The sequence below is a fragment of the Cetorhinus maximus genome, chromosome 3, assembly GCF_964194155.1.
Source record: "Cetorhinus maximus chromosome 3, sCetMax3.hap1.1, whole genome shotgun sequence".
Lineage (NCBI taxonomy): Eukaryota > Metazoa > Chordata > Chondrichthyes > Lamniformes > Cetorhinidae > Cetorhinus > Cetorhinus maximus.
Window position 1 is genome coordinate 84977644 of NC_135881.1, and position 26763 is coordinate 85004406.

The following is a 26763-nucleotide window of genomic DNA, read 5'->3' on the forward strand; positions in this document are numbered from 1 at the left end:
AACAATTTATGATATTGTTTATATGGTTTCTAGTCCATAAAAATGTTTTTAAAAAATGCTTCACATATAATAAATACCCTCTGCAATGCAGTAGTTGCAATGTAATGATATGTTGCAAACACAGCAGGTATTCTGCACCAGTGTGACAAACAACCATATGATCAATGACCAGTGTGTATATCTTTTATGGTTAAGGGAGGATTTTGGGCAGAATATCAGGGGAAACTTTATTCAATTAGTGCCATGGAATATTAAGCATCCACCCAGATGGAACATGAAGATTGGATCCGGATAGTTTCAATGTCTCAAAGAACAACATTAAGTTTTGATTTGCTGTTATCATTTGTTGCTTCATTTAAACTTTTTTAGTTCAGGAAATATTTTTCATACCATCAGGAATAAATTGTATTTTAACCCTTATTGTTCTTCTTTCTACTCTTTCTGATGCCAATACATCCTTTTTTAAGGCATGAGTGTCAGAACTCAATGCTATATTCCACATCATCAACTTAAAATGGTTTCAGGATATCCCCAATGTTAACACTGCATTTGGTAAATGATGAAAAGTTGAACAATGTTGCTCATTAGGTTTACAAAAGTTGGTCTTGTGCCACATCTGTTGGCACTTCAAGTCAATCGAAGAATGCACAGAAGATGAAAATAAATAAACATTCAGTGAATTAGTTATTTTGTTAACCATCTTAAAATAACAAGCTGACTAGGTCTGAAATGCATTGCTACATACCTTCACTTTTTACATGCTACATACAAGCACTTTTTTGTGTGTTCGTGAGGTTTGGACAATGCTGCTAAAGCCACATTTATTGGCCATCTCTAATTCCTCTGGAAGCTGGCCTTCTTACTGAGCAATTGTTTTCAAACTGAATGGCTTGCAAGGCAACTTTGTAGGCTTTTACTATGGACTAGCGTTACATGTAGGTCTGGCCAGGAAAAAGTGCAGGTTCCCTTTCCTGAATGATATTAGCCAAGATCTTGGCTTTTATGTCAATCTCAGACCTACAGACAATTTTTCTGATGCTGGCATACAAATGACCTGATTCACTGAATTCAGTTTCAAAATGCACCATGACTGGATTTCAACTCATGCCCTCTGAGTTACCTGGCTAAGTTATACTTTAAACATGACTTACCACTGTATCCAAAAGACAGTCCAGTTGCTGATATTCACTGCAATTCTGTAGGCTTTGTGAGGAATGTGTGCTGTTGTCATCACTGAAGTGCCAAAGAAAATTCAATTCAATCCCCATGGCAACAAAGGCCTTAAAGTTATAGTCAATTCCTAGGAAAACTTTCTCTAGAGGACTTGTTTCATCAACATTAAATGGAATACAGGATGGGATCTGCTCAGCTATTTGTACAAGCTTCACTTCAAGGGCAGTAGGCGCAGGATCCAAAACCATAACACTGATGTTTTTCTTCTCCTGAGAGATCTGATTGTCTGCAAGTACAGCTGGGAATTAAAAACAAAAACTACCAATTATTAATCAGCAACATTTTCAGTCACCAATGACACGAAAAGGCCAAGGCATCTAAACAAAACATACTGACTTCACCCACTTCCTGAGAACATTTTTTAAAAGTACTACCTTAATTGACTGGTACATCAGTGAAAGCATCTCGCTGAAATGAAAAATATATAATGCAAAATTTCCTACAACTAATTCTCAACACTCCTGAATATTCTTGGAATTGAAACTGAGCCAATACTCCAGAAACATCAGAACTATTTAGAATTCCTATCAACTGTTTTGACTTGGCGACAAGTGAACAATAGTAAGTCACAGCACACTTCTAGAACTTACTTATCAAATAGCTTCCAGGCTCACTGTAGATCCAAACAGGAGACGAAGAAAAAAATCCATTGGAGGTGACAGTGACATTCAGGGTGCTATGATCTGTACTATCCCAATGAATTTTCACGAGCACATAAGATAGGTCAGCCGCATTGAGAGGTCCAGTACCTGAAACAAGTCACCTGCATGAGGAATGTTACCAAAATAATTACCTAAAATGACTTCTACTGCAGCTAAAATACAACAAATACTCCTGAAAGGTGGGTACATTTGTAGCTCCTGGAATTAAAGTGGGAAGTAGGGTCAGATGGGGAGCAATGGTGTGTACGCAGGGAATGAGACAGGAATATAACAGAGCACACCCTCAGGCATGTTTCGAGCCCCTTGCATCCCAGATCCACCTGGAAACCAGAGGGATAGAGCCTGTAGGACGAGCTCATATTCATTAGATGTCATCTGAAATGTCTTAAGTGGCTCTTTGGATGTACATGCTTTGCGTGGATCTCTCTCTGATGGAATTACACTGCACCTAGATACAGCTAGAAAAGTGTTTTTTAATGAAGGAGATAATTGTCTTTCTCAAAATGCCAAGGGGAAAGAACCTCTTCCTGAAAGGGTTTGGTAGCGCAGACGTAAAGATGATGGGCAAAATCATCCCAGGTTTACACTAAGTGTGGTAGTGGGCGGGAAAAAGGACGTTTTACACGCAGGCCGCAATGGCGGCTTTTCACGCCGTATCATCCCATTCCCACTTCCTTAATTATGGATTCCCAGAAAACACGTCACGCCGCTAGCGGGGTGGCCTCTGATCGCCCACCCCGCCATCACCCCAGGCCTTCAGCAAACCAGGTGCCAAATTTAAAGGCTGACCCTGCACGAAGCCAGCACTCTTCAAGGGATAGGAAGCTGCTGGGAACTGATGGCTGCCAAAGGGAGGAAACATGCTGCCCCCAAATTTAGCGACACCTCCCTTGAGCATCTATTGAACGCAGTGGAGGCCCGCCGCGAAGTTCTCCACTCCTGCTCTAAATGAAGACCAGCAAGCAAGGTCACCAATCCAGCATGGGAGGTGGTGGCAGCTGTGGTCATGCCAACACTCTGCAGAAGAGGACAGCCATCCAGTGCAGAAAGAGGATGAATGGTCTCATTTGTTCTGTCAAGATAAGTCAGTCACTCTTCTCAGCTTAACTCTTAACTCTCACACTCACAAACCCATCACACATCCACAGGGATCTCACACCTCAAGGACAACACCACTAACTCTCACATACACCCTCACATCCTCTGAACCTCACGCCCTCAACCCGCCAATGGCTCTGCTCACCACAAACATTCCACACAGTAGCATGTGTCCTGCTCACACTCTCTGTTTTCAAGCAGGAGAAACTAGCTGACAACAGCAGGGAGAGGTCCCAGACCGGGGGGTGGAGTGGCCCACATTAGACCCCTCATTCACTGAGGAGCATGCCATCTGATTGGTGAGGATGTGGACTCTGCCTGCAGCAACAGTGAGGTTGGAGGCGAAAACACACACGTGAAGATCCTGCACCACGTCATCCCACTCTCAACACAACTGCGAATGCTCTCTCTCCTGATTTTGACTCTGCTGACATGTACTAATTATCTCTACTTTGGGTCACAGGGAGCTCTGCCAAGCGACCGACAGCCTCAGCCAGCCAGTCCCTCAGCTCCATCCAGATCCTTATCTCCAGCCAAGAGGGCACATCCTCCATTGAAGAGCTGGAAATAAACAGCACTTACCCAAACCCTCCACCAGCGCAGAGACACACACACCTCGGTGGGACCTAGACTTAGAGCAGGCTTGGGTTCACAATCTGGTGGTCACCGTACACACACGTCTGCAGCAGGAGGAGGCAGATTCAGCCGAGCTCCCCGGCACTTGGGGTACTGCTGGGAAAGAGGCATCCATGAGGTCTGAGTCAGATGACGAGCCTCTGGATTCGGCCTTCCAACTCATCCTGGAGAGTCAGCAGAAGGCAGGAAATATTACACAGAGCTGTTGGAGGCCCTCAACAGAGTGGCACACAAGTCGGAGGAGTGCTCTCTGATGAAGTGGTACCCACATGTACGCATATGGAGGTCTCCATGGGAAGGATGGAGACCCTGTCCAGCAGAACGTGGAGATGCGCGCAGTCTTGCACTCCATCGCAGTAGCCAGGATGAGTTCCTGTAGTGGCAACATGAGGGGGAAACAGGGCACCTCAACACCCCTCCAGCTGCTCCTTCCCCTCAAGAAGTAAGGTTGGAGCCTTCGGGCATCCGAAGGGAGGAGGAGCGGCAGCTGGGCACCCCTAGATCACCCACTCAGGAATCTCAGAGGCTATCCTTTCCCTCTGAGTCCCCCTTGCCTGTGACCCCCTTCAACCTTGTCCTCTGTTACCAAAGAGAGAGCAGCTGGCCCACAGGAGGACAGGCAAAACAAGCATTGGCCCTCAAGGCCTCTGCTCTCCAGAGGACCCACACCAAAGTCATCAGAGGCAACAGGGACAACCACTGCACAGGTTGTCTCCACCCTTGCTGCAGATGTCAGGGCAGCACCTAGAAGTGGTAGGCCTAGTAAATTTATGATCACAAGTGGTTGCACGGGTAAACACATTTTGTCACTTTATAATCTGAAAATATATTTACATACACCGAGTAATGTGTAATGGTATCTTTCAGCTTCATTTACAGATTTCGTAAGTCCTCACCCTGAATCCGCCCTCCACCCACCCCCACCATCGCCTCGCAGTTCAGCTGCACACAGCCAAACCAGGTTTAATTCTGGAGGGGGACGTGTGTATGTGACAGGGCCTTTGGGAGCCTTGTGCAAGCATTCTCCCATGTACGCGGAGCCTTCCTCCATCACACTCATCTCAATGTCCCAGTCTGCTGCCTGCTGGGGTTCTCTTTCAGTTGTCGATCTGAGCGGACCTGCATCTCCACCCACCCACTGATCACACTCCTATGCAGCAGCTGTGCTCAGCCGGCATGAGGCTCCTCACTTTCAGAAGCATGGTGGTTGTTAAGTCTGTTTTCAGCTCCCCTGTCCTTTCCCCTCCCTGAGTCACCCATGTCCTTCCCCCCTTTACTGTTAACCCTCTGGCATCACCTTCCACCTCCCCACCGTCACCTACCAACCAGAGCCCTTTTCTTTCCAGGAGGTCCAGGTGAACATCCAGGTGAACGTGCACATTCCCTACCTTCCCAAGAATGCCACCCCTATCCACATATACCTTCCCAACCTCCTCCTTCCCACCCCCAGGGTCCGTGTCTACCTCAGATTCCCCCCCCAACCACCCTCACCATCCCTTCTATTGCTACTGTTGCACCGTCACTCTCCCACTCTCTCTCATTCACACCATTCCCTCCTACATGTCCACCCTCAGTTCGTTCCCCAGGAGGCAATCAACTCCACAGACCCCTCCCTTGCACATTCACCTGGACATCCCGCCCCTTACTCCCATCTCCACCCTTACTCCTTCCCCCCTCCAAACTCCCTCCCACACTCAGACTCTTTTCCCCCTCCGAACTCTTTCCTCTCCCTGGGCTCCTTCCCCCTCTGAGCTCCTTCCTTCCCCCCCCACCACCCCAAGTCCACAACGGCATGCCTGAGGTGATACTCCCGAAACGAGCGCTCTACTCGGAGCTTCGACACGACAAGTGAGTCCCAGGAGGGCAGAGGAAACGCTTCAAGGGCACCTTCAAAGCATCCTTGAAAAAGTGCAACATCCCCACTGACATCTGGGAATCCCTGGCCCAAGATCACCTAAAGTGGCGGGAAAGCATCCGGAAAGCAGTTGGACACCTCACATCTCATCGCCAAAGGCTAGCTGAAGCCAAGCGTCGACAGCAAAAGGAGTGCGTGGCAACCCGGGCACCCAACCCACATATTCCCCCTACCACTGTCAGCCCCACCCCTTGACAGAGACTCTTCAGTCACCTGAGAACTCATTTTTAGTGTGGAAGCAAGTCATCCTCAATCCCAAGGGACAGCCTAAGAAGAGAAGAGCTAAACTAATTTTAATTTTCTTACATCTGTTTCTGTTCAATTTTTATTCAAAGAGATCTCAGGAATTAACAATGACTCAGTTTAATAAAAGGATCTTTCTTCTTACCAATGGCATTTTCCACAGGACTAGCCAAATACCCACACACTTCCAGCATGAATGGTTTCCTGGTCTGTACTTGGTCTGCTATAAGCGTCAGACTAATGGCCCTTATGTATGGTCCAATTGTTTGATACACAGCCACTTTACTTTTGCCATCTCCATATAACAAGCAAATAATGCCAAAGCATCTGTCAACAATAAAAAGATTGCATCAAAAACAAACTAAGCACATGAGGCAAAAGCAAGTCTCGTCTGGGAAAAATATGAAGGCAGAACAGGCTCAACATTTTTGAAGTAATGCAAGTGACCAAAAACATGGATTTGGAGAGGTTCTTCTTTCCACCTGCTGTAAGGGCCCTATGAAAAATGTTTGGTTAGCTTTAATCTAATTTAAAATAGGCCCAAGCCCATTGCACCACATGGCCCAAACCCCAACAGAAATTACCAATTTCACTCAGAGAAGCCAAAGGATTGCTGTTGGGAGAAGCAGAAAAATAGCATTTATGTATTAGATGGATAGTGCTTTGCTGATTCCAGCACTGGCATCATTTACCTCAAAGGCACATAAAATAATGCTGAAAATAAGAAAAAATTATCATAGCTGTTTATAGCATGACAGACTGGGGACAAGTTTTCCACAATACATCAAGCAACCCTTGGCCAGGAAGGTGGTTGTGGTTTTTGGAGGCCAATCATCTCAGCCCCAGGACATCACTTCAGGAGTTCGACAGGGTAGTTTCCTAGGCCCAACCATCTTTAGCTGTTGCATCAATAAACTTCCCTCCATTATAAGGTCAGAAATGGGGATGTTCGCTGATGATTTCACAATGTTCAGTACCATTCGGGACTCGTCATAGATTGAAGCAGTCCATGTCCAAATGTAGCAAGATATGGACCACACACAGGTTTGGGCTGATAATTGGCAAGTAACATTTGTGCATTACAAATGCCTGACAATTACCATCTCCAAAGAGAATCTAACCACCTCTCTATGACATCACCATTACTGAATCCCCCACCATCAACATCCTGGCAACCACCATTCACCAGAAACTGAACTGGACTAGCTATATAAATACTGTGGCGACATGAGCGATTCAGAGGCTGGGAAATCTGTGATGAGAAACTCACCTGCTGACTCCTAAAGTCTGTCCACTATCTACACAGCACAAGTCAGGAGTGTGATGGAATACTCTCCACTTACCTGGATGAGTGTGGCTCCACAATAGTCATGAAGCTCCACACCATCCAGGACAAAGGAGCCCACTTGATCAGCACCCCATCTATCACCTTAAACATTCATTCTCTCCACCACCAAATCACAGTGGTAGCAGTGTGTACCGTATACAAGATGCACTGCAAGGACCAGCAAGGCGCCTTCGATAGCACCTTCCAAACCCACAACCTTTACCACCTAAAAGGGCAAGGGCAGTCGATGCATGGGAACTCTACCACCTGTAAGTCCCCCGCCAAGCCACTCACCACTCTGACTTGGAACTATGTATATTGCGTTCCTTCAGTGTCGCTGGGTCAATATCTTGGACCTCCCTATTTTAACAGCATTATGGGTGTACTAATACCATATGAGCTGCAGCAGTTCAAGACGGTAGTTCACCACCACTTTTGAGCTGTACTTTTGATGGCAATAAGGGATGAGCAACAAATGCTGACCTTACCAGTGCTGCTCATAACCCATGAAAGAACAAAAAAAATGTACTCTCAAGAACACAGATCACATTGCAACAGAAGGATTGATATGATGGCTCATTGAATAGTGTTTTAATTATATAAAATTGAAGTCATTTGTACAGAACTTGAGTATTATTGAAAAAAATTTTTTTGTCAAAGCTTTTCATCTTGCACTCATGAGGACAATTTGCAGGAAAATACCAATGTCAGGGGAACTACATATTTATGTAGTTTATGTCCTGTATGAGAAGAGAGTGCTGATTGGTAGAGGAGAATGCAGAATGCACCAGCTGATGGTGACTGATAGTTAACTGTCAAGCCTTGTTTGAAATTTAAACCAGGTATCTTGACTCTGATTGGTCAAGTCATTGCCCTGGGGGATGAACCAGCGAATGGCTGTCACTTATTTTGTTTAACTGAAACATGCAAAATGTGTGTACATGTTCTTTCTGTCTGCAAAGAACAGGGCCTTGTGTATTAACATATGTAGCTTCCAGTACACATTTGTGTATACTGGAAGCTACATCTATTAATACACAGGGCCCTGTTCTTTGCAGACAGAAAGAACATGTACACACATTGCACCTCTTTCAGCTAAACAAAATAAGTGACAGCCATTCACTGGTTCATCCCCCATGGCAATGTCTTGACCAGAGTCAAGCTGCCTGGTTTAAATTTCAAACAATGCTTAGCAGTTAACTGCACCAGTTGATGGTGACTGACATTCTCCATGCCAATGCCTCTACCAGAGTCCACTTGCCAACCAATCAGCACTCTCATACAGTATAAATATATTGTTCCCTTGACATTGGTATTTTCTTGCGAATTGTCCTGATGAGTATAAAATGAAAAGCTTCAACAAAAAAAAAATTATTTTTCAGCAATATATAAAATTAGCAGTGTTTACATAGATAAAATAAATGCCAACAAGAATAATGCATGTAAATCATGAGCCATTTGTCTTGCAGAAATTATTCCATTCATCAGGGCAGTCACAAAAACAGATTTTTAAAAAAGATTTTCTGGATTCCAATTTATTAAAACATTTGTAAAAGTCTTGCACCATTTAGGCTGTGCCTGCTGGAGAAATAGAAGATTAATCTTCAGAAGAGGGCTGAGAGTTGGTTTGCAAAAATAGTGCACAAATAATTGACCTGTGCGTGGATTCTCACTTAATACAAAATGAAGATCCTCATCTAAAAGGTTTGAGGACATGGGCCTCGCTGGCAAGGATAGCATTTGTTGTTTCACTTTCCTTCCCCTTTAATTCCAATGCAACAAAAATTAGATTTTTTTTAATGAACATACATACAAACATACGAACAAGGAGCAGGCGGAAGCCATTCGGCCCATTGAGTCTGCTCTACCATTTAATAAGATCATGGCTGATCTGATAAGTGGGAATCAGTATTACACAAAATACAAGAGACAAAAAACATAAGTGATTTACAAATCAGCCACTAGTTTCACTGCATATATTACAGCTGTCAGCTCCAATATTTTTACCATGCCCCTGATAATGCAGTATTGAATGTAATCCATTACATCAACTTAAAAGAGAGTAAAACTTTACCAGCTGTTAGTAGACATGTTATATGCATGGGCTATACTGCTGATATCGGTGAAATGGAACCAAAATGATAGGAACAACAGACTTTAGAAGGCTTATTTTTTGAGAACTGTCTTACCTGCTTATGCATCCTGTGCTTAAGGAGAGGTTACCTCCTGCCATAGGGTTGCCACTTTTGGACAGGCTGGTATTCAGCAAAGTATCATTGCTGAGCAAAGAGTTGTAGTTACTTAAACTCCAGAATATTTTGGTTTCATTGGCACAAGCACATTCTGTCCCACTTAAAAGCACAGTTAAATCAAAGCTGGAAGTGAGAGAAACAGTAAAGAGACTTGCATAAGAAATTATGATTAACCCAGACACTTCTCTAATAAAAACTATTTTACTGAGCTAATATATATTCTTTTCATGGTGCTTCATGCTCTATTTGCTCAAAAAATATCTACTTTTCAATATCTACCAGTGTTAGCACAACTTAGGAATACAATAAATCTTTTTGCATAGTCTCTTATTTGCATTAATTTATTCAATGTTCAGGCTGGGACAGCTTTTTGGCATTTTTCGGTTGCCATGATTCATTCAGTTCACATTGACACGAAGTCTAAATAAATATGAAAGAGAAAATTCATGGAAAAAAGTCTGAATAAACACAGGTTTCTTTTATATAATTAGCTTTTTTTTAAAAATGTGAAAAAATGTTTGTGAAACAGTGATTTATCTCTGTAATCATCACTTGCTGAATAGTTTGAAATGCAAACATGTACCAAATATTCAAATTCATAGAAAAGTGGAAACAATAATCTATTTCTATTTAGAGCATCTTTCTTTCCAATTCTTTAAAATTGTTTTCATTTACAGCAAGCATGCTATTTTTAACTGCAATAAAAAAAAATCAAGTGTACAGAAGACATTATAAAAGGATAACCACTAGAAAATCTAAATAAAATTACTGGATTGTGGAGCAGGTCAGTGAATATCTGAAGGAGAAAAATGTTTACTATTTCAGATTGGGCTCTTCATCATAACCAACTTATCATTATTTTTGACAGCGGGTTATAACCGAACTATTAGGCAAACCTATTTGTTTCAGATAATGATTGCCGAAATGTGCATTCCCAGTATGTTTGTTTGAACATTGTTGGTATCAGTTGGATAGTTGATGATACCATGCCCTTTGTACATTTATAAGTACACACAATGATGCTTTAAACAGTTGCTGATGAAGCGGTACGTTGTTATTTGTCACAGGTTTCCAAGGAATACCCCTTTAATCAAAGGGAAAGGCTTGCCATGTGCATCCTTGCAAAATGGGTCCCTCAGTCACCTCAAATTGAAATTCTTGGAAAACCTTGCAATATAGTAATGTGCTCTTCCACTCCCCACCCTCACAGAATTAAATCACTGTAATTTGTAATCATGGACTGATGCATACCTTACTAGGTCATTTGGAAGTTACTGACCTTGGTTCAATCAACAAAAATTAATTATCCTGCACACACAATGTAAATTTAAATTATGAGGTGGGGAATGGTGGTGGTGGGGTTCAGATGATATTTATGTATCGAACCATTGGCTCAGCACCACCTTCTCAAAGGCAATGAGGGATGGGCAACAAATGTTGGCCTTGCCAATGACACTCGCATCCCATGAAAGAATTAACAAGAAAAATCACCACTTGAATCTCCCTAAGCTGTTCCCTAACTAGGAACAATGGCAAAAGACGTTATATTCTATTAAATTATCACAATGCTCCATGCCTCTACCATTACAATTGCTGTAGAGACAGATTACTTTTAAAAAGCGATTCAAACTTCCAGTTAAAAGTTGAAAGAATGACACAAGAAGACTTCACATGTTAAAACTTTTATTGTCACAAATGACTAAAAGCACTCTTGGCTAAATACAATTGCCTTTTTGCAAGCAACTTATGCTTTGACCTACAGAAATGTCCCCCTTTAATACTTAGTATCTGTCGGACTCTCCATGGATTTACAGTCCACAATTGCTCCCAGCTTCCAAATGGGTTTGCATTTCTCAGTTTCGCCAAGTAATAACTTCAAGTGACTGCCTACAGGTGCTTCTCTTAGTTTTCAGAGATTATGCTAAATCCACTACCAGCAGTTAAGCCTGTTCTCATGATTCTTTCCTCCCCTTCACTCCCCACCCAGCCATGCCAGGATAAATCTTGCAGAATCCTTAGATATCTGCAGGATGTCTCTCTTCGACTAGAGACCATCTCCCTCCAGCATCCTGCTGATAGCTCACAAAGCCGAGCAGCCTCTTCTCTCTGCTGACACAGAGCTGCTGCCTGTCTGCAATAGTCACTGATTTGTAGGGAAGCCTGCGACCTGATCTCAAAAACAGCTTCCTCTGTCCTATTCCCCATGGCAATGCGAGACACACAGCTATTCCTGCTTCTAAGTCCTATGTTCCCATTAACCTCACATCCAGATAGAAACGCTGATTAACTATTCTTGAGCCCAACTCTCTTTCATCTTAGAAGTAAATGGGGATTTTACATTACAACTCTTTGCAACACGATACCTTCAACATCTGTCTGGGACTTTGGGAGACTCAGAGTCTAAGCACTGTGAACTCAGAGACTTGTGCCACCGTATTCCAAGCATAAATATTTTACACATTCTTCCCTGTAAAACAATCTAAGCCTTCCTCTGATGGCTAACAAACAAACCACTCAGGCTTATTGTCAGGCAGATTTCAAAACAGGTTACATAACCCCCTTTATATACCTTAAATTTAAAGATACAGTACCAAAATATCAAAATCTCAAACCTCACAACTGCAACACTACAAGGTCTACAGAACTCAACAGTCTCGGGCACAGTTGTTCTGAAGACTGATCTAAGCCCAAATAATAGTGAATTAAGAAACTGAAGAGTGAATCTATCATCCACAGTCCTGCTATGAACAACAAATACTACTATAAAAGGAGAGAGTCTGGGTCAGCCATCAGTAGTCGTATTTCAATTTGCCATGTGGGCATTCATGCATTGTTGTAGCTTGGCCACCTATTACCTAAACCCACAACTTTCAAATCCACTGAAATCGAGCCGAACAATATGAGGGTGATAAGAAAATATTAGATGAGATGAGAGTGACTTCCCTTTACATCAAGGCAACATTTGACCGAGTGGTATCAAAGAGCCTTCAAAATTGAACTAATTGGCAACCAAGAGGAAAATTGTCAAGTAGTTGGAATCATACATGGAAAAACAACAACTTACATAGCACTTTTAACATAATAAAACTTCCCAAGGCACTTCACAGGAGCATTATTCAACAGTATATAGCCGTTTCTTCATTGCCACTGGATCACAACCCTAGAGGAATCTTTTCAACAGCACTGTGACTGTACCTACATCAAATTGACTGGGGCGGTTCAAGGACTCATGATGGGCAATAAATGCTGGCCTTTCCTTTGATGCTCACATCCCACAAACGAATAAGAAAAAGATGCTAATTAAGTAAACTTTTGTGCCAAGAAAACAAAAGTTCAAGAATATTTAAGGATGAAATTACCATGAGTGTAGATAACAGGAAAATAGTTAAAAGTAGCCAGCAGAGATTTCAAAAGGGACAAATAATTTGACAAGTCTCATAAAATTCTTGGAGAACCTAACAGATGCACTCAATGGGGAAATGCAATGGATGTACTAGACATAGGCTTTAGGAAAGGCTTTGAAAGTACCACATGGGAGACCATAAGAATTGAAAAGCCAAAGAAATAGGAGCAGGACCAGGCCATTTAGCTCCTCAAGCCTGCTCCACCATTCAATAAGATCGTGGCTGATCTGATTGTGGCCTCAACTCCACTTTCCTGTCTGCACCCCATAGCCCTTGACTCCTTTGTCAATCAAAAATCTGTCTAACTCAGCCTTGAATATATTCAAAAACCCAACTTCCACTGCTCTCTGTGGAAGAGAATGCTAGACATTAATGAGCTTCTGAAAGGAGAAATCTCTCCTCATCTTTGGGCGGAATTGTCCCAGATTTGCACTAAGTGCGGTAGCGGGTGGGTAAAATGACATTTTACCCACAGGCTGCGATAGAGGGTTTTCACGCCGTATGTCCCAAACCCACCATATTACTTATGCATTCCCGGGAAACATGCCGTTTCCACGGTGGGCAGGCTCTCATTCTCCCGCCACACCATCAGCTCGCCACTTCAGAACGCCGGGTGGCATATTTAAAGTCCAGCCGTGTGCACACACATCTCGGTGCTTCCAGCCCAGGACTACTGCAGGGAAGATGTCCACGAAAGACAAATGACTGCAGCCCGAAGGTTTAATGACACGTTACTGGAATGCCATTTGGACGCCATGGAGGCCCACCGTGATGTCCTCTAACCCTGCTCTGGCCGCAGGACGGGCAGCGCAGCATCAATCCAGCATGGCAAGTAGTGGCAGCGATGGTCAGTGCCAATGCCCTGCAAAAGAGGACAGTCACCCAGTGCTGCAACAGGATGAGTGGCTTCATCTGTTCCACCAGGGTAAGTAACTCTTCTCATCACTCTCAACTCATACACTCACAAACCCATCACACGGCCACAGGGATCTCACACCTCAAGGGACAACACCGCTTACTCTCACACACACCCTCACATCTCCATCAGGCTCATACCCTTTCGAGCTCACATCCTCATTACTGTCCATGGCGCTGCTCACTACACAAACATTCCAGACAATTCTATTTGTCCTGCTCACACTCTCTCCACCTGTTCCCATGAAGCTAACTCACATCAACAGGGAGAGGTCCCAGACCGGGGGTGGGGTGGACCACATTAGGCCCCTCACTCACCTTGAGGAGCATGCCATTGTGCTGACTGTTGAGGATGTGGACCCTACCTGCAGCAATGGTGAGGTCAGCCACGAGCACCCACCTGAGGATCCTGCACCACATTATCCCTCTCTCAATACAACTGTGAGTGCACTCTCTCCTGTTTTTGACTCTGCTGCCATGCACTAATGATCTCTATGTTGATCACAGAAAGCGCTGCAAGTACTAACACCCTCAATCAGTCAGTCCTTCAGCTCCATCCACGTCTCTTTCTGCAGCCAAGAGGACAGCTCCTCCAATGAAGAGATGGAAATAAGCAGCCTGGAAGACCCGTCTCAGCGTTTACCACACCCTGCACCAGCGCAGAGACACACACCTCGGTGGGACCTAGATCTACAGCAGGCTCGGGTTTACAATCTGGTGGTCACTGCACGGACATGTGTCCGCACCAGGAGGAAGCAGGTACAGCCGAGCTCCCCAGCACTCGGCGAACTGCTGGGCCGTCTGATGATGAACCGCTGGATTTGGCCTCCCAACTCATCCTGGAGTGTCAGCAGAAGGCGAGGGAACATCATGCAGAGCTGTTGAAAGCCCTCAACAAAGTGGCATGCGAGTCAGAGGAATGCGCCTGCCTGCTCTCTGATGCAGTGGTGCCCACATGTGCGCGCATGGAGGTCTCCATGGGGAGGATGGCAGATGCCATGGAGACCCCGGTCCAGCAGAATGCAGAGATGTGCGCAGACCTGCACTCCATGGTGGTAGCCACAGGTGAGTTCCTGCATTGGCAAAACGAGGAGGAAACGGGACACCTTGACGTCCCTCCAGTTGCTCCTTCCCCTCAAGGAGTCAGGCCGAGGCCCTCAGGTACCCAACGGGAGTAGGAGCGACACGGACACCCCTAGGTCATCCACTGAGAAATCTCAGAGGCTGTCCTCTCCTCCAAGTCCCCTTTGCCTGTGACTCCCTCAACCTCGACCTCTGTCACCGCAGAGGGAGCAGCTGGCCCATTAGTGATTCTGGAGGGAGAAGTGTGTGTGTGGCAGTGCCGACTGGAGCCTCATGCAAGCACTCTCACACGCTCGCAGATCCTTCACATTTCACACTCATCTCAATGTCCTGAGCATTTTGAATGCTGCTTTCAGTTGTCCATCTGAGCTGATCTGCATCTCCACTTACCCAATGATCACACCCCCATGCAGCACCTGTTCTCGCCCACCACGACTGTCGTTTCACTTTTAATTTTGACAGCATGGTATGGATTCGGTTCCTTGTGCTCTCCCCTGTCCTTTGCCCTCCCTCAGTCATCCATTTCCTCTCCCTCATCACAGTTGACCCCCCCCAGCATCACCTTCCACCACTCCTCCATTACCTACCAGCCACAGCGCCCTTTTGCTTTGGGGCTGTCCAGTTGAACTTGCACATTCCCTTCATTCCTGAAAATCCCAGCCACATCCACATACACCTCCTCCTTCCCAACTCCAGGTCCATGTCAGCCTCCAGGTCCCCACCAACCACCCTTGCCGTCCCTTCTATCATCATCGTTGAACCCTCACCCTCCCATCCTATTGCCTCACTCTCCTCTCGGTCATTCTCAACCTTCCTCCATACCACAACCACCCTCAATTCGCTCCCCAGGAGGCAGACATGGGCCTATCCGACCCCTTCCATGCACGTTCGCCTGCACATCCCCCCCCTCAGCACCCCTTCCCTCCTGGAACCCCTTTCCCATCCACTAGTCCTCCCACCCCCACAGACTCCCCCCCTCCCAGCTTAGTCCTTCCCCCTGCCTAGTTCCTTCCTCCATTCTTACTTCTTCCTCCACCCGTACTCCCTCCCCTCTCCGCACTCCTTTCCCTCGCCACACTCCTTCCCTTACATCTTTCATCCCCCTTATATCTACCTCCTCAGTTGCTGTCTTCTCCTGTTACCCCCTCCTCCCCCGTTCTCCCTCGCCCTCCCAACCTCATCCGTTCCTCCCCTGCCAACAACAACCCGACACCTTCATCGTCCCCACAACCTTACCCCCCAGCACCTTCATTCTTCCCCTCCCAACATCACCCCCTGACATCTCCGCTTCTCCCAGCCGATCCTAGAATATCCTCGACCATCATCCGTTGTGAGTGTCAACGGTGACTATCCAACTTCTGTGCACTGCTTTGCAGCAGAGCCATGTTCACGAGAATCCACCGAGCATGCCACGGACATTCCTCCAGTGTGCCGTTGCTGTTGGGCTCCAACATCTTCTGCTCCTGGGATGTCCGCGATGTGAGCAAAGCCCTGGCGGATTAAGTCCTGACTTCTACACGTCACTCATTTCAAGACGTGTTTTACATCAGCATGTTTTCCGCCGACATGGGCGGACAATCCAGTGGGGGACGATTCCGGCATGCAGGCCTAATAATGATATGCTGATGTATTATAAAGAGATTCCTGACGTCTGATGGTGGAGAATGCGGCCCGCCATTGGTGGGCTGAGCAGATGAGCGCGAATTGGTTTCATGCCATTGTGAAACCGATCGCACCATATTGTCCACTCATGCCACCAAATACACCTGATGCCAGTGGGTATGGAAAATTCCAGCCTTTGTCTTTCATGGGAGATGCCTCATTTTGAAACTGTAAGCCCTAGTTCTATATTCCCCAAAAGAGGAAACATCCTCTCAGAGCGGTGAGAGTGAATGCTTAAGATAATGGATAGCAAGTCAGTCAACCAGATTGCTTGATCCTGGAAGACATCAACTTCTGAGTGCTGTTGGAACTGCACTCTTCCAGGCAAATGATGAGTATTCCAGTACATTCCAGCTTTGTGCCACGTAGATGGTGGACAGACTTTTGGGATCAGGAGGTGAGTCATTCACCACAGAATACCCAATGCTACTCTTGTAACCACAGTATTTAGGTACTGATCTAGTTAAGTTTCTAGTCAATGGTGACCCCCCCAACATACGTTGCAGAGTGGATACAGAGAGAACATTTTCTCTTGTGGGAAGAACATAATTAGAGACCATCAATATAAGATAGTCAGCAAGAAATAATATTCAATCGGGAATTCAACGTAAACTTCTTTATCCAAAGAGTGGTCAGAATGTGGAACTCACTACCACAGCGAGTGGTTGAAGCAAATATTACAGATGGATTTAAGGGGAAATTGGCAAGCATATGAGGAAGAAGGAAAGAGATAGTTAGATTTAGATGAAAAAAGGTTGGGAGGATGCTCAAATGGAGTATAAACACCAGCATGGACTGGTTAGGCTGAATGCCCTGTTTCTCTGCTGCATATCTTATGTTATCCTGTGATGTCCTAAATTATGTTGATGGTTGGGAATTCAGCAATAGTCAAGTCATTGAATGTCAAGAGGAGGTGTTTGGACTCTTTCTTGTAGGAGATGGTCATTGCATGGCACTTGTGTTGCGTGAACATGAAGAGTTAAAGGCTGCAATCAGCAGTTCTGACCTTATGGTGGATGGAAAGTTATTGATGAAGCAGCTGAAAATGGTAAGGCCTAGGACATTACCTCAAGGAAATTTTAAGCAACATCCTCCAGCTGAGATGATAGACCTCTAGCAATAAAACCATCTCCCTTGGCGTTAGGTAAGATTCTAAGCAATGAAGTTTATTCCCCCTGATTGCCAATTACTTCAACTTGACTTGTGCTCCTTCGCTGCCTTGACATCAAGGATAGTCACTCTCACCTTTCCTCTCAAAAGCAACTCTTTTGTCCATATTTGGTCCAATGCTGTAAAGAGGTCTGCTGCTGCGTCATCCTGGGTTAACCCAAACTGAATATTGGTGAGCAGGCCTTTGCTGAATAAGGGTCTCTTGGTAGCACTATCGAGGATACCTTCCATCATATTGCTGATGGTCCAGAGTAGGCCAATGGGGTGGTAATTGGACAGATTACATTTATCCTGCTTTTGGTGAACAGGGCATACCTGGGCAATCTTTCAATTTGTCAGATAGGTACCAGTGTGTATCTACTGGAAGAGAACATAAGAACAAAATAATTAGGAGCAGGAGCAGGCCATTCAGCCCCTCAAGCCTACTCTGCCATTCAATAAGATAATGGCTGATCTCATTGTAGCCTTAACCCCACAGTCCTGCCTGCCATCCCTAACCCTTAATTCCCTTATCAATCAAAAATTTGTCTAACTCAGCCGTGAGTATATTCAATGACCCAGCCTTCACTGCTCTGTGGGGAAGAGAATTCCAAAACTTATCGATCCTTGAGAAAAAAATCCCTCCTCATTCCATTTTAAACAGGAGACCCATTATTTTGAAACTGTGCCCCCAAGTTTTAGATTCCCCCACAAGGGGAAACTTCCTCCAGAATTGACCCTGTCAAGCTCCTCAAACTTAAATAAAAGCAGAAAATGCTGGAAAAACACAGCAGGTCTGGTAGCATCTGTGTAGAGAGAAACAAAGTTAATGTTTTGAGTCAGTTTCTTCAGAACTGAACCTTAGAACCCTCAGAACCCTATATGTTTCAATAAGGTCACCTCACATTCTTCTAAACTCCAATGAGTATATGGGCCCAACCTGCTCACCTTTCTTCACTAGACAAACTCCTCATCCCTGGAATCAGCACACTGAACCTTCTCTGAACCACTTCCAATGCAATTATGTCCCTCCCTAAGTAAGGTGACCAAAACTGCATACGATACTCTAGATGTGGCCTCATCAATGCCTTGTACATTTGTAGCAAGACTTCCTTACTTTTATCTCCATCCCCTTGCAAGGCCAACATGCAGTTTGCCTTCCTAATTACTTGCTTTCCTGCTGATTTTTTTTGGTTTGGATTTTTGACTGTGATTCAGGTGCACAGAGTTGGGAGAATTCTGAGCATCCAGGGCCCAGCTTTTAACAATGTCTGCCCGTACTTCTGATTTTTAATCTAGGTGGGGGCGGGGGGGGCGGCGCGCTATATGAGGAGTCAGGGCAGGTGAGCCCGGAAGTAGTGAGGGGTCAGAGGGGGCACAGGCTGGGCGATTCAGGCACAGATAAAAAGCAGGCCGTAAGATAGGCTCAGTTGAGGGGTTGATCTTCCATGGTTCTTCTTGTGCCTTGGAGGAGATGTCATTGCCTTGTCAGGTGAGTGTGAATAACAAATGTTTGTTAGGAAATAAAGACAGTTTACCTAAGTTATATTTGTATTGGTGGGTGTTAGGAATGAGTTTTAGCTTTAAAGTTTAAGTTTGATTTGTATTTCTGTATCTCTGTGTTAAGAAAGGTCAAATGGAGTTTTAGTTTCACTTTAAAAAGGTGCTTGCATTTCTAATGAGAGTTTACAACTTAAAAAGTTAAATAAACAGCAGAGCGGTAAAACAGTGCTGTTGCCTAGCAACAGGAGTCCAGAGAGGCAGGTCCCTCCCACAGACACAGAAAAACTAAAGAAACAGCAGTTTTAAGTTTCAGTTTGAAGCTAAGACCCCAGGGAGACTGGACACTAGGAGAGAAAGCTCCAGATTTCCCAAAAGAATCAAAAGGTCTCAAGGCCAAATGAGTGAGATGGAAACAGGGGAAAGACCAAAGAACATCTTCTAACCTAATGAAGGACAGGAACCTGAAAAAGGTCCTGTTACTGAAATTAAGAGTGAGGGGCAGAGAAAAAGGCTCCAACCTTCAGATTTAAAGAGACAAAAGCTGTAGAAAGCAGATTTAAAGTGAGAACAACTTGCGAGAGGCCGGGAGGTCCTAAGAGACAACTGAAGGTCTACAACTTTTTGCCATGGGCATGTGAAGCAGTGGTATACTGTTGACAGCTGAATCAGTGGTAGAGAGTGCATGGAAGACAGCTTAAATGCATGTGGTGACCTAGGGAAGAGGAACATTAGAATGAGAGTTCAAAACCCTGGAAGTGAACCCTTGCAGAAGGCGTCTGTGAGAAAGCATCAGCTTGGAAGAAGATTCCAAGGCGAGTTCTTGGAGAGTGGAGATTGGAAACCCTCATGTCAGTGAGATTGGTTGGCTCATGGTGTGACAAGCGTCTGGGGGAGTTGAGGAGAAATCTATAGCATCTGCTTGAGGTGACATCTGTCACTTGGTTTCAGAGTGTGGTGTGCCTGACCACAGGTCGACATAGGTACACACAGACTGTGTACTTACTGTGAACATTATATAGTATAAGATAGCTTTTGTAACTTTGTGTTATCCTTACAAATCTGTGTATATCTGTAAAGGTATAGTTGTGGATGAAGGAGTATTGTAATACAGTTCATCTTTTCTTGCTTAATAAATGTTTTGTGCTTTTGACGAAAGTTCATCAGTTGACTCCTGTGACTTCCTGTCACTAGCTACTGATAGCTACTCTCCACAAATCTAAACAAATTAAAATTAGGATCCATCAAGCTGGGTTCCACCCTGGGATCAGGCTCGTCCTGAGATAATCTCAGCTTGGGATCATAACATGTTGTCCAACTGTTAGCTGACCCTGGAATGAATGGCTTTCCATATGGGAGAATTGTCATTATTGCTGCCTATTCAAAGTATACTCTACTGAAGCACTGAAAGCATGGAGTGAATTCTCAAGGCAAAGCCATGGAGATGGCATTATCTTGCCAACACGATCTGGTACAAATATTATGCAGCTGAGACTCAGTGGATGAATGATGTACAGTGCCATGCTCATTATCTCATTCACTTGCCCTCTTTCCACCCATTTATCTGAATGTGCTCACACTGTTGACCCTTGACCAGGTCGCTCAAAACTGCACCATCACAACATAACAGAGTGACTGAGAGGGAGTAGACCAATGGGGCTGTCAGTGGTCCCGGAGCACAGCATACTACCTTGGGAGTCACAGCCACAACATACATGGCACCAAAGCACTTGTGCAAAGCCATTCTCTCCATCACATGGTTAACAGTATTCATTGATGATATGCAGGAAACTATTAGTGCATGTAAGCACACAAAAGTGAATGAAAGCATTGTGTTCTGAATTGCTCATGAGCCTTACATTTTTATTATTAGAATGTCACAGGGGAGCTGTGGGGGAAGGGTTGGATCCAGTTGCCCCATGCTTCTCTGATTAGGACCTTTAAGTGTTAGTTGAAGGAGTCCAGAAGGGCTTTTGTTTGTGCTCAAATTATATTCTATAAACTTTAAAAAGCATACTTATGGTGGCCATGGGATAACTGGCCAAAACAAGGGAACAAAGGGCCTATTCTAAAAACCCTCTCTTTGGTTATAGAAAATAGAACTGTCCACAGCCCAGCTGAGTCCATGAAAATCACAGTCGTCACGCCAGTAAAGATGTTGGCCTTTGCCGCACCGAAACCAGCCCATCAAAGCTCCTGTCCAGCAAATAAAGCGTGCGCCAAAATTAAATATTGGTGAACAAGAATAAGTCAACAAATGGAGCATACACTAAACAGACCACAGAATCACAGGATCTTTACAGTGCAGGAGGCCATTCAGCCCATTGAGTCTGTACTGGCTCTCTGAAACAGCATTCTAGCTAATCCTACTCCCCTGCCTTATACCTGTAACCTTGCACATTCTCTCTTTTCAGAACAGAATCACAGAATCTTTGCAAACCAAGGCCATGTTCCATTCTACATCATGAAGTAATTTATTTGTAATTTTAAATTCAACAACTACATCGAAATTTCCTCACCCACCATCAACATAAATAAGAAGTATCTTGCGAATTATTAAAATTAACCTTGGAGCACTTATCATGTAGTTACATTACTTAGCCCAAAGGGCACTCTTTCCATTGAACGAGGTTTTCATCCCTTCTCCTGAAATCCATACTTCACAGCAAGCAACATTTAGGGCTATTATCATTTTGATATTTTTAACAATTTTAATTCAATTTAAATAAAGTACCTGGAGAGAAACCTCTCCCAACTGAGGGACACTCTAACCACCACCACCACCACCACCACCCCCCACCCCCCCCCCCCCCCCCCCCACCCCACCTAAAATAAATATTAAGAAAGAGTCTGGAGTTAGCCCCTCAATATCCAGTCACTTTCCCACTATGGAGCATCTTGATGTCACATGAATGATTGTGCTCCTCCTCCCCTTCCCATTCTTTATTCTTCTGCTCCCATTCCTCTAATCCATCCTCTCCTGTGCTATTCATCTCCCTCTTCCTCTCCCATTGTTTTTTCTTCTTCTATAACCTCATCTACTTTTCCTCATCCCTTGCCATGTTAAATATAGTGAGGGGAATTTTAGGGAGCCCACAAGAGCAGGGAATGTAGTGTGCAGGTGACCAAATTAGGCAGAATGCAAATTTCACTTTCCCGACAGTAGGTTGAGATGCAGTGCTAAAGTCAGCAGTATGTTTCTGAAGAAGAGTCATACGGACTCGAAACGTTAACTCTGTCTTTCACTCCACAGATGCTGTCAGGCCTGCTGAGTTTTTCTAGCGGTTTTTGTTTCAGATTTCCAGCAACCGCAGTATTTTTGCAGTGTCAAAAATTATACAAGCCTGAGACGAGTTCATACTTTTAATACATTTGCACTCCAGGGCTATTCATTAACGTAAAGCAGTTTTCAATAAAGTCTTACCCTCGGGATCTTGGCCCACTTCATTCTCAGCGGTTATAAATGAGACTGGTGCAGTTGCATTCCAAGCACTTGAACGATGGTGCTGGATCAGAAAAATTAGGCGAGGCAGGCTGTTACATGGATGTCCATGTACTCCGAATGTGTGCATGTGACAAAGCTCCACTCCCCATTCTATTCTAGGTGGTAAAGGATGCAGGTTAACTCGGCAAGGGAGGATGGCAGGACTAGATCTACACTTCAAGGCGGCGATGGAGGTCAGGTGATAAAGCATCATTGTTGTGTGAACCTTGGGCAGATCAGGTTGTCCCTGGCATTTCTTGCACATCTCTCCATGGCCTTGACATCAATGAAAGGCTCATTTAGATTTATGCCCTCCTCCTCATGCTCCGACATCTGAGGAGGACTGATTTCCTCAAGCTTCTTACCTTACAACTTCTGTCCATGTTGCAGCACAAGGTTTTACAGTGCTCAGCAGACCACTACTATTCAGGACACCCTCTGGTGTATTACAGTGCCCCTCCACACCAGTCAAGTCAGTGGAAGTGCATTTTAAGAAGCCTAGCGGTGTGCTCGATGATGGGTCTGGTGGACACATAAGCTTGATTGTAGCGCACCTTTTCATTGCTGTGGGGATACTTCATTGGCTTCATCAGACACATATGCAGGGATATCCCTTGTCACACAGGATCCATCCAAGATGTATGCATCATGACAGCTTCCTAGGAAATGAGGACAAACCTCCATTATTCTTGGAAAAGCTCAGCAGGTCTGGCAGCATCGGCAGAGAAGAGCACAGTTGACGTTTCGAGTCCTCATGACCCTTCAACAGAACTAAGTAAAAATAGGAAAGGGGTGAAATATAAGCTCCCCTTAAACCAGCTTATATTTCACCCCTTTCCTATTTTTACTTAGTTCTGTTGAAGGGTCATGAGGACTCGAAACGTCAACTGTGCTCTTCTCCGCCGATGCTGCCAGACCTGCTCAGTTTTTCCAGGTATTTCTGTTTCTGTTTTTGTTTTGGATTTCCAGCATCCGCAGTTTTTTGTTTTTACCTCCATTATTCTTCTCCAGTGGTCGCACGCAGTTGTACATTCATGAAGTGAAACCATTTACGATTTACAAATACAGCTGGCTGTTCCCTTGGAGCTTTTATGGTCACACGAGTGGGCCAAGATCTTCTACAGTGCATAGATCAGGGCCAGCTGTGTCTGCATTTAAAGCCATGCTCCACAGAATGATCAGCACTGAAGCAATAATTCACATGGATATTCAATAAATAATGCACAAAACGTAACACATCTCATTCAGGAATAATGTCTGTGTTCTTATCACATCTCTAGCCATCACATTTTGAGAAACAAGGGATGTGCCACGACTGTTACATCCGATACAATGACAGGCTCCAGCAATTTTCAATAATCATGAACGATTACAGAAAACAAATTATACTGTGCATTTTTAAAAATCAATTCCAAACAACATGGAAAAATCACCCGTGCCACCTTCATGCTCATAATTTTTTCAATTTTCACTTTCTTCCACTACATCTAAGTGCAATCCCAAAATCAGAGGATGAGGTGGAGGCAGGCTGCACAGTGTGATGCCCTGTTGCTTTGGATGACCGTGGCAGGTGTCCTCTCAAGATGTGGGGCCTTGAAGTCACCAGTCTACTAGGGGTCTCCTGCACAAGTGCAGGGATGTTCCCCTTAGCCTCACCTGCTGGAGCTGTTGGGGTCAATGGTGGAGGGATGAGGAAACATTGCTAACCCTGGGGCAGCTGGCACACGCTCCTCCTCCATCTTTGTGCATGATTATATCTCCCTGTTTCCCTGAGGGAAGAGGTTTCTGGAGAGAGCGACCCAGGGGCCTTGTCCCTGTATTGCCTCACCATTGTTGCACTGAGCCCATGGCTAGAGCAAGGTCACAGGGTATATGGATTGAATCCTCGACCTGCCTCTCCATGGCAGTTGTCATCTTCCCAATGGATGTAGCCATGTGCTCAATTTTTTTTTATTCATTCATGTGGTGTGGGCATCCAAGGCCAGTATTAATTGCCCATCCCTAACTGCCCTTGAGAAGGTGGTGGTGTGCAGCCTTCTTGAACCCCTGCAGTCCATGTGGTGTAGGTATACCCACAGTGCTGTTTGGAAGGGAGTTCCAGGATTTTGACCCAGTGACAGTGAAGGAACAGGAATATATTGCCAAGCCAGAATGTTGACTGGCGTGGAGGGGAACTTCCAGGTGGTCGTGTCCCCATGTGTCTGCTGCCTTTGTCCTTCTAGATGGTAGTGGGCATGGGTTTGGAAGGTGCTGTCTAAGGAGCCTTGGTGAGTTCTTGGGACATGGCAAAACTCATAGCATGCATGGACTCCTCCATATCTCGTCAAAAGCAGCGCATAATCCCTGCATCACTGCCATATTTTCCCCTAGCCTCTGCTGCATGTCTAGCAGGCTTCTTGTGGCCGTGACCAGGGGCCTGTCAACAGCATGGGGCTCAGCAGAGGCCTCATCACCAGCAGCCCCCCAATCATCTGGGGCTGTCACATCCTCTCTCAATTGCTGAGATGTTTCTGTGGTGTGCTCACCAGATTGTGCTCCTGCATCTACACGTGAGCCCTCTACGGACCTTATGGATATAACTGTGCTGGTGGTGGTGGAGGATGATGAGGCAGATGACGATGCATCTTCTGGGGCACTGGCTGCTTCATCCCCGGAGTAGAGGCTTCTGGCTCCTGTCTTGGCTGAGGCCTAGGCCTTGGGCAGTGATGACCTGTAGTGAAGAACTCATAGAATCAGATTAAGAATCATCACAGTTTCATCCCATCCAGCCTGAGTGCTTATTTGCCATCAGCAGGATAGTTGCCTCGTCCTCCCTTATTTCTGGCTGGTCCAGCTTTTCTGTCGGTCACCAATTGCACTGCCTCCTCCCCAGAGGTCAGGAACTCCTCCTCCTGTTTGTCTTCTCTCCTGGGACTTTTGGGTCCGCTTGTCCTGCATGACCAAATGCAGAGTTATTGACATATCACGTGACACCTAATCCCCTTCTTACATGCATTACAATCATACATGCAGGCCTGTCATTCATGCGTTGCATCCAAGTGCAGACAAAAGGCAAACTTCCAGATGCTTTGGCCTCAACTGGCATGTGGCACTAAGGCTGATCACGCATTAATTCCTCTGGCATAACTGCCCACTCGCACATATACATTATTGGTGATCACACGAAAGACTCCAGTTGACAATGAAACACTGGCACATATCCTTGCAGGTCATAGCAGGTCATTGATCGATTTCCTGCACTCGACCCAGGTTAAGCAGGTGACCGCATGGTCGCTCACCTCCCCTGCCAACTTCACCCAGGCCGCCTTGCTATGGCGGGAGAGTCTTCTTAAAACATTGTCAGGAAAGAACACCTCCCACCTTTCCCTTATGGCCTGGAGGATAACGTGCAGGGGGACGTCGTTGAACCATCAGGCTGTGTTCTGCTGTGTTGGGCAGGCATTTCTGAGCAGATTATGCTATTATCAACCAGTGGTGGAGCATTCTAGCAGTGATGCACAGCCTCCTTCTTTGAATAGGAGGCTCTTTAATTGGCTGCACATGGATGCCGAAATGTTTTGCATGCACATTGATGGCACTTAGAATTTCAATTATAATCAAGGGGGAAATAACAAAAAGAGAGAAAGCGAAGTGGCACTCAGTTCTAGTTACAATGTCAAGAATGACATGCTGTTGACAAAATCCCGGCCAGTGAATGTCCTCATGATCCTTAAGGTACGGTGTCTGTAGGTGGTCTTGTGAATGTAATGTTAAGGGAATGATTGAATAAAATGTGGCGGCACCTAACATTACCTAACTGTATATGAACATACAAAATATGAGTATAAATAGGCCATTCAGCCCTTCGACGCTGCTCCACCATTCAATAAGATCATGGCTGACCTGCTTGTGTTTCGAATTCCACATTCCCGTCTATCTCCAATAACCTTTGATTCCTTTGCCTAATAAGAATCTATCTACCTCGGCCTTAAAAATATTCAATGAGCCTGCTTCCACCACCTTCTGAGGCAGAAAGTTCCAAAGGTGCATGACCCTCAGAGAAAAAAAAAATTCCTCATCTCTGTCCTAAAAGGGCAACCCCTAATTTTAAAACAGTGCCCCCTAGTTCTGGACTCATCCACAAGAAGAAATATCCTTTTCTTGTCCATCTTGACAAGGCCATTCAGGATCTCATGTACTTCAATCAAGTCACCCCTCACT

At 45.0% G+C, this 26763-nt stretch overlaps 1 protein-coding gene across 1 annotated transcript in view; it reads right to left on the bottom strand.

Moving 5' to 3' along the window:
* LOC144672234 (uncharacterized) overlaps positions 1–26763 on the bottom strand; it is an 85867-nt gene that overhangs the window by 12289 nt on the left and 46815 nt on the right. The window contains exons 3-6 of the mRNA XM_078534073.1: positions 9304–9489; positions 5933–6114; positions 1824–1982; positions 1152–1471 (exon numbers count right to left, since the gene is read on the bottom strand). Coding sequence (XP_078390199.1) covers positions 1152–1471; positions 1824–1982; positions 5933–6114; positions 9304–9489 — 847 coding nt within the window. The remainder of the gene's footprint in view (positions 1–1151; positions 1472–1823; positions 1983–5932; positions 6115–9303; positions 9490–26763) is intronic.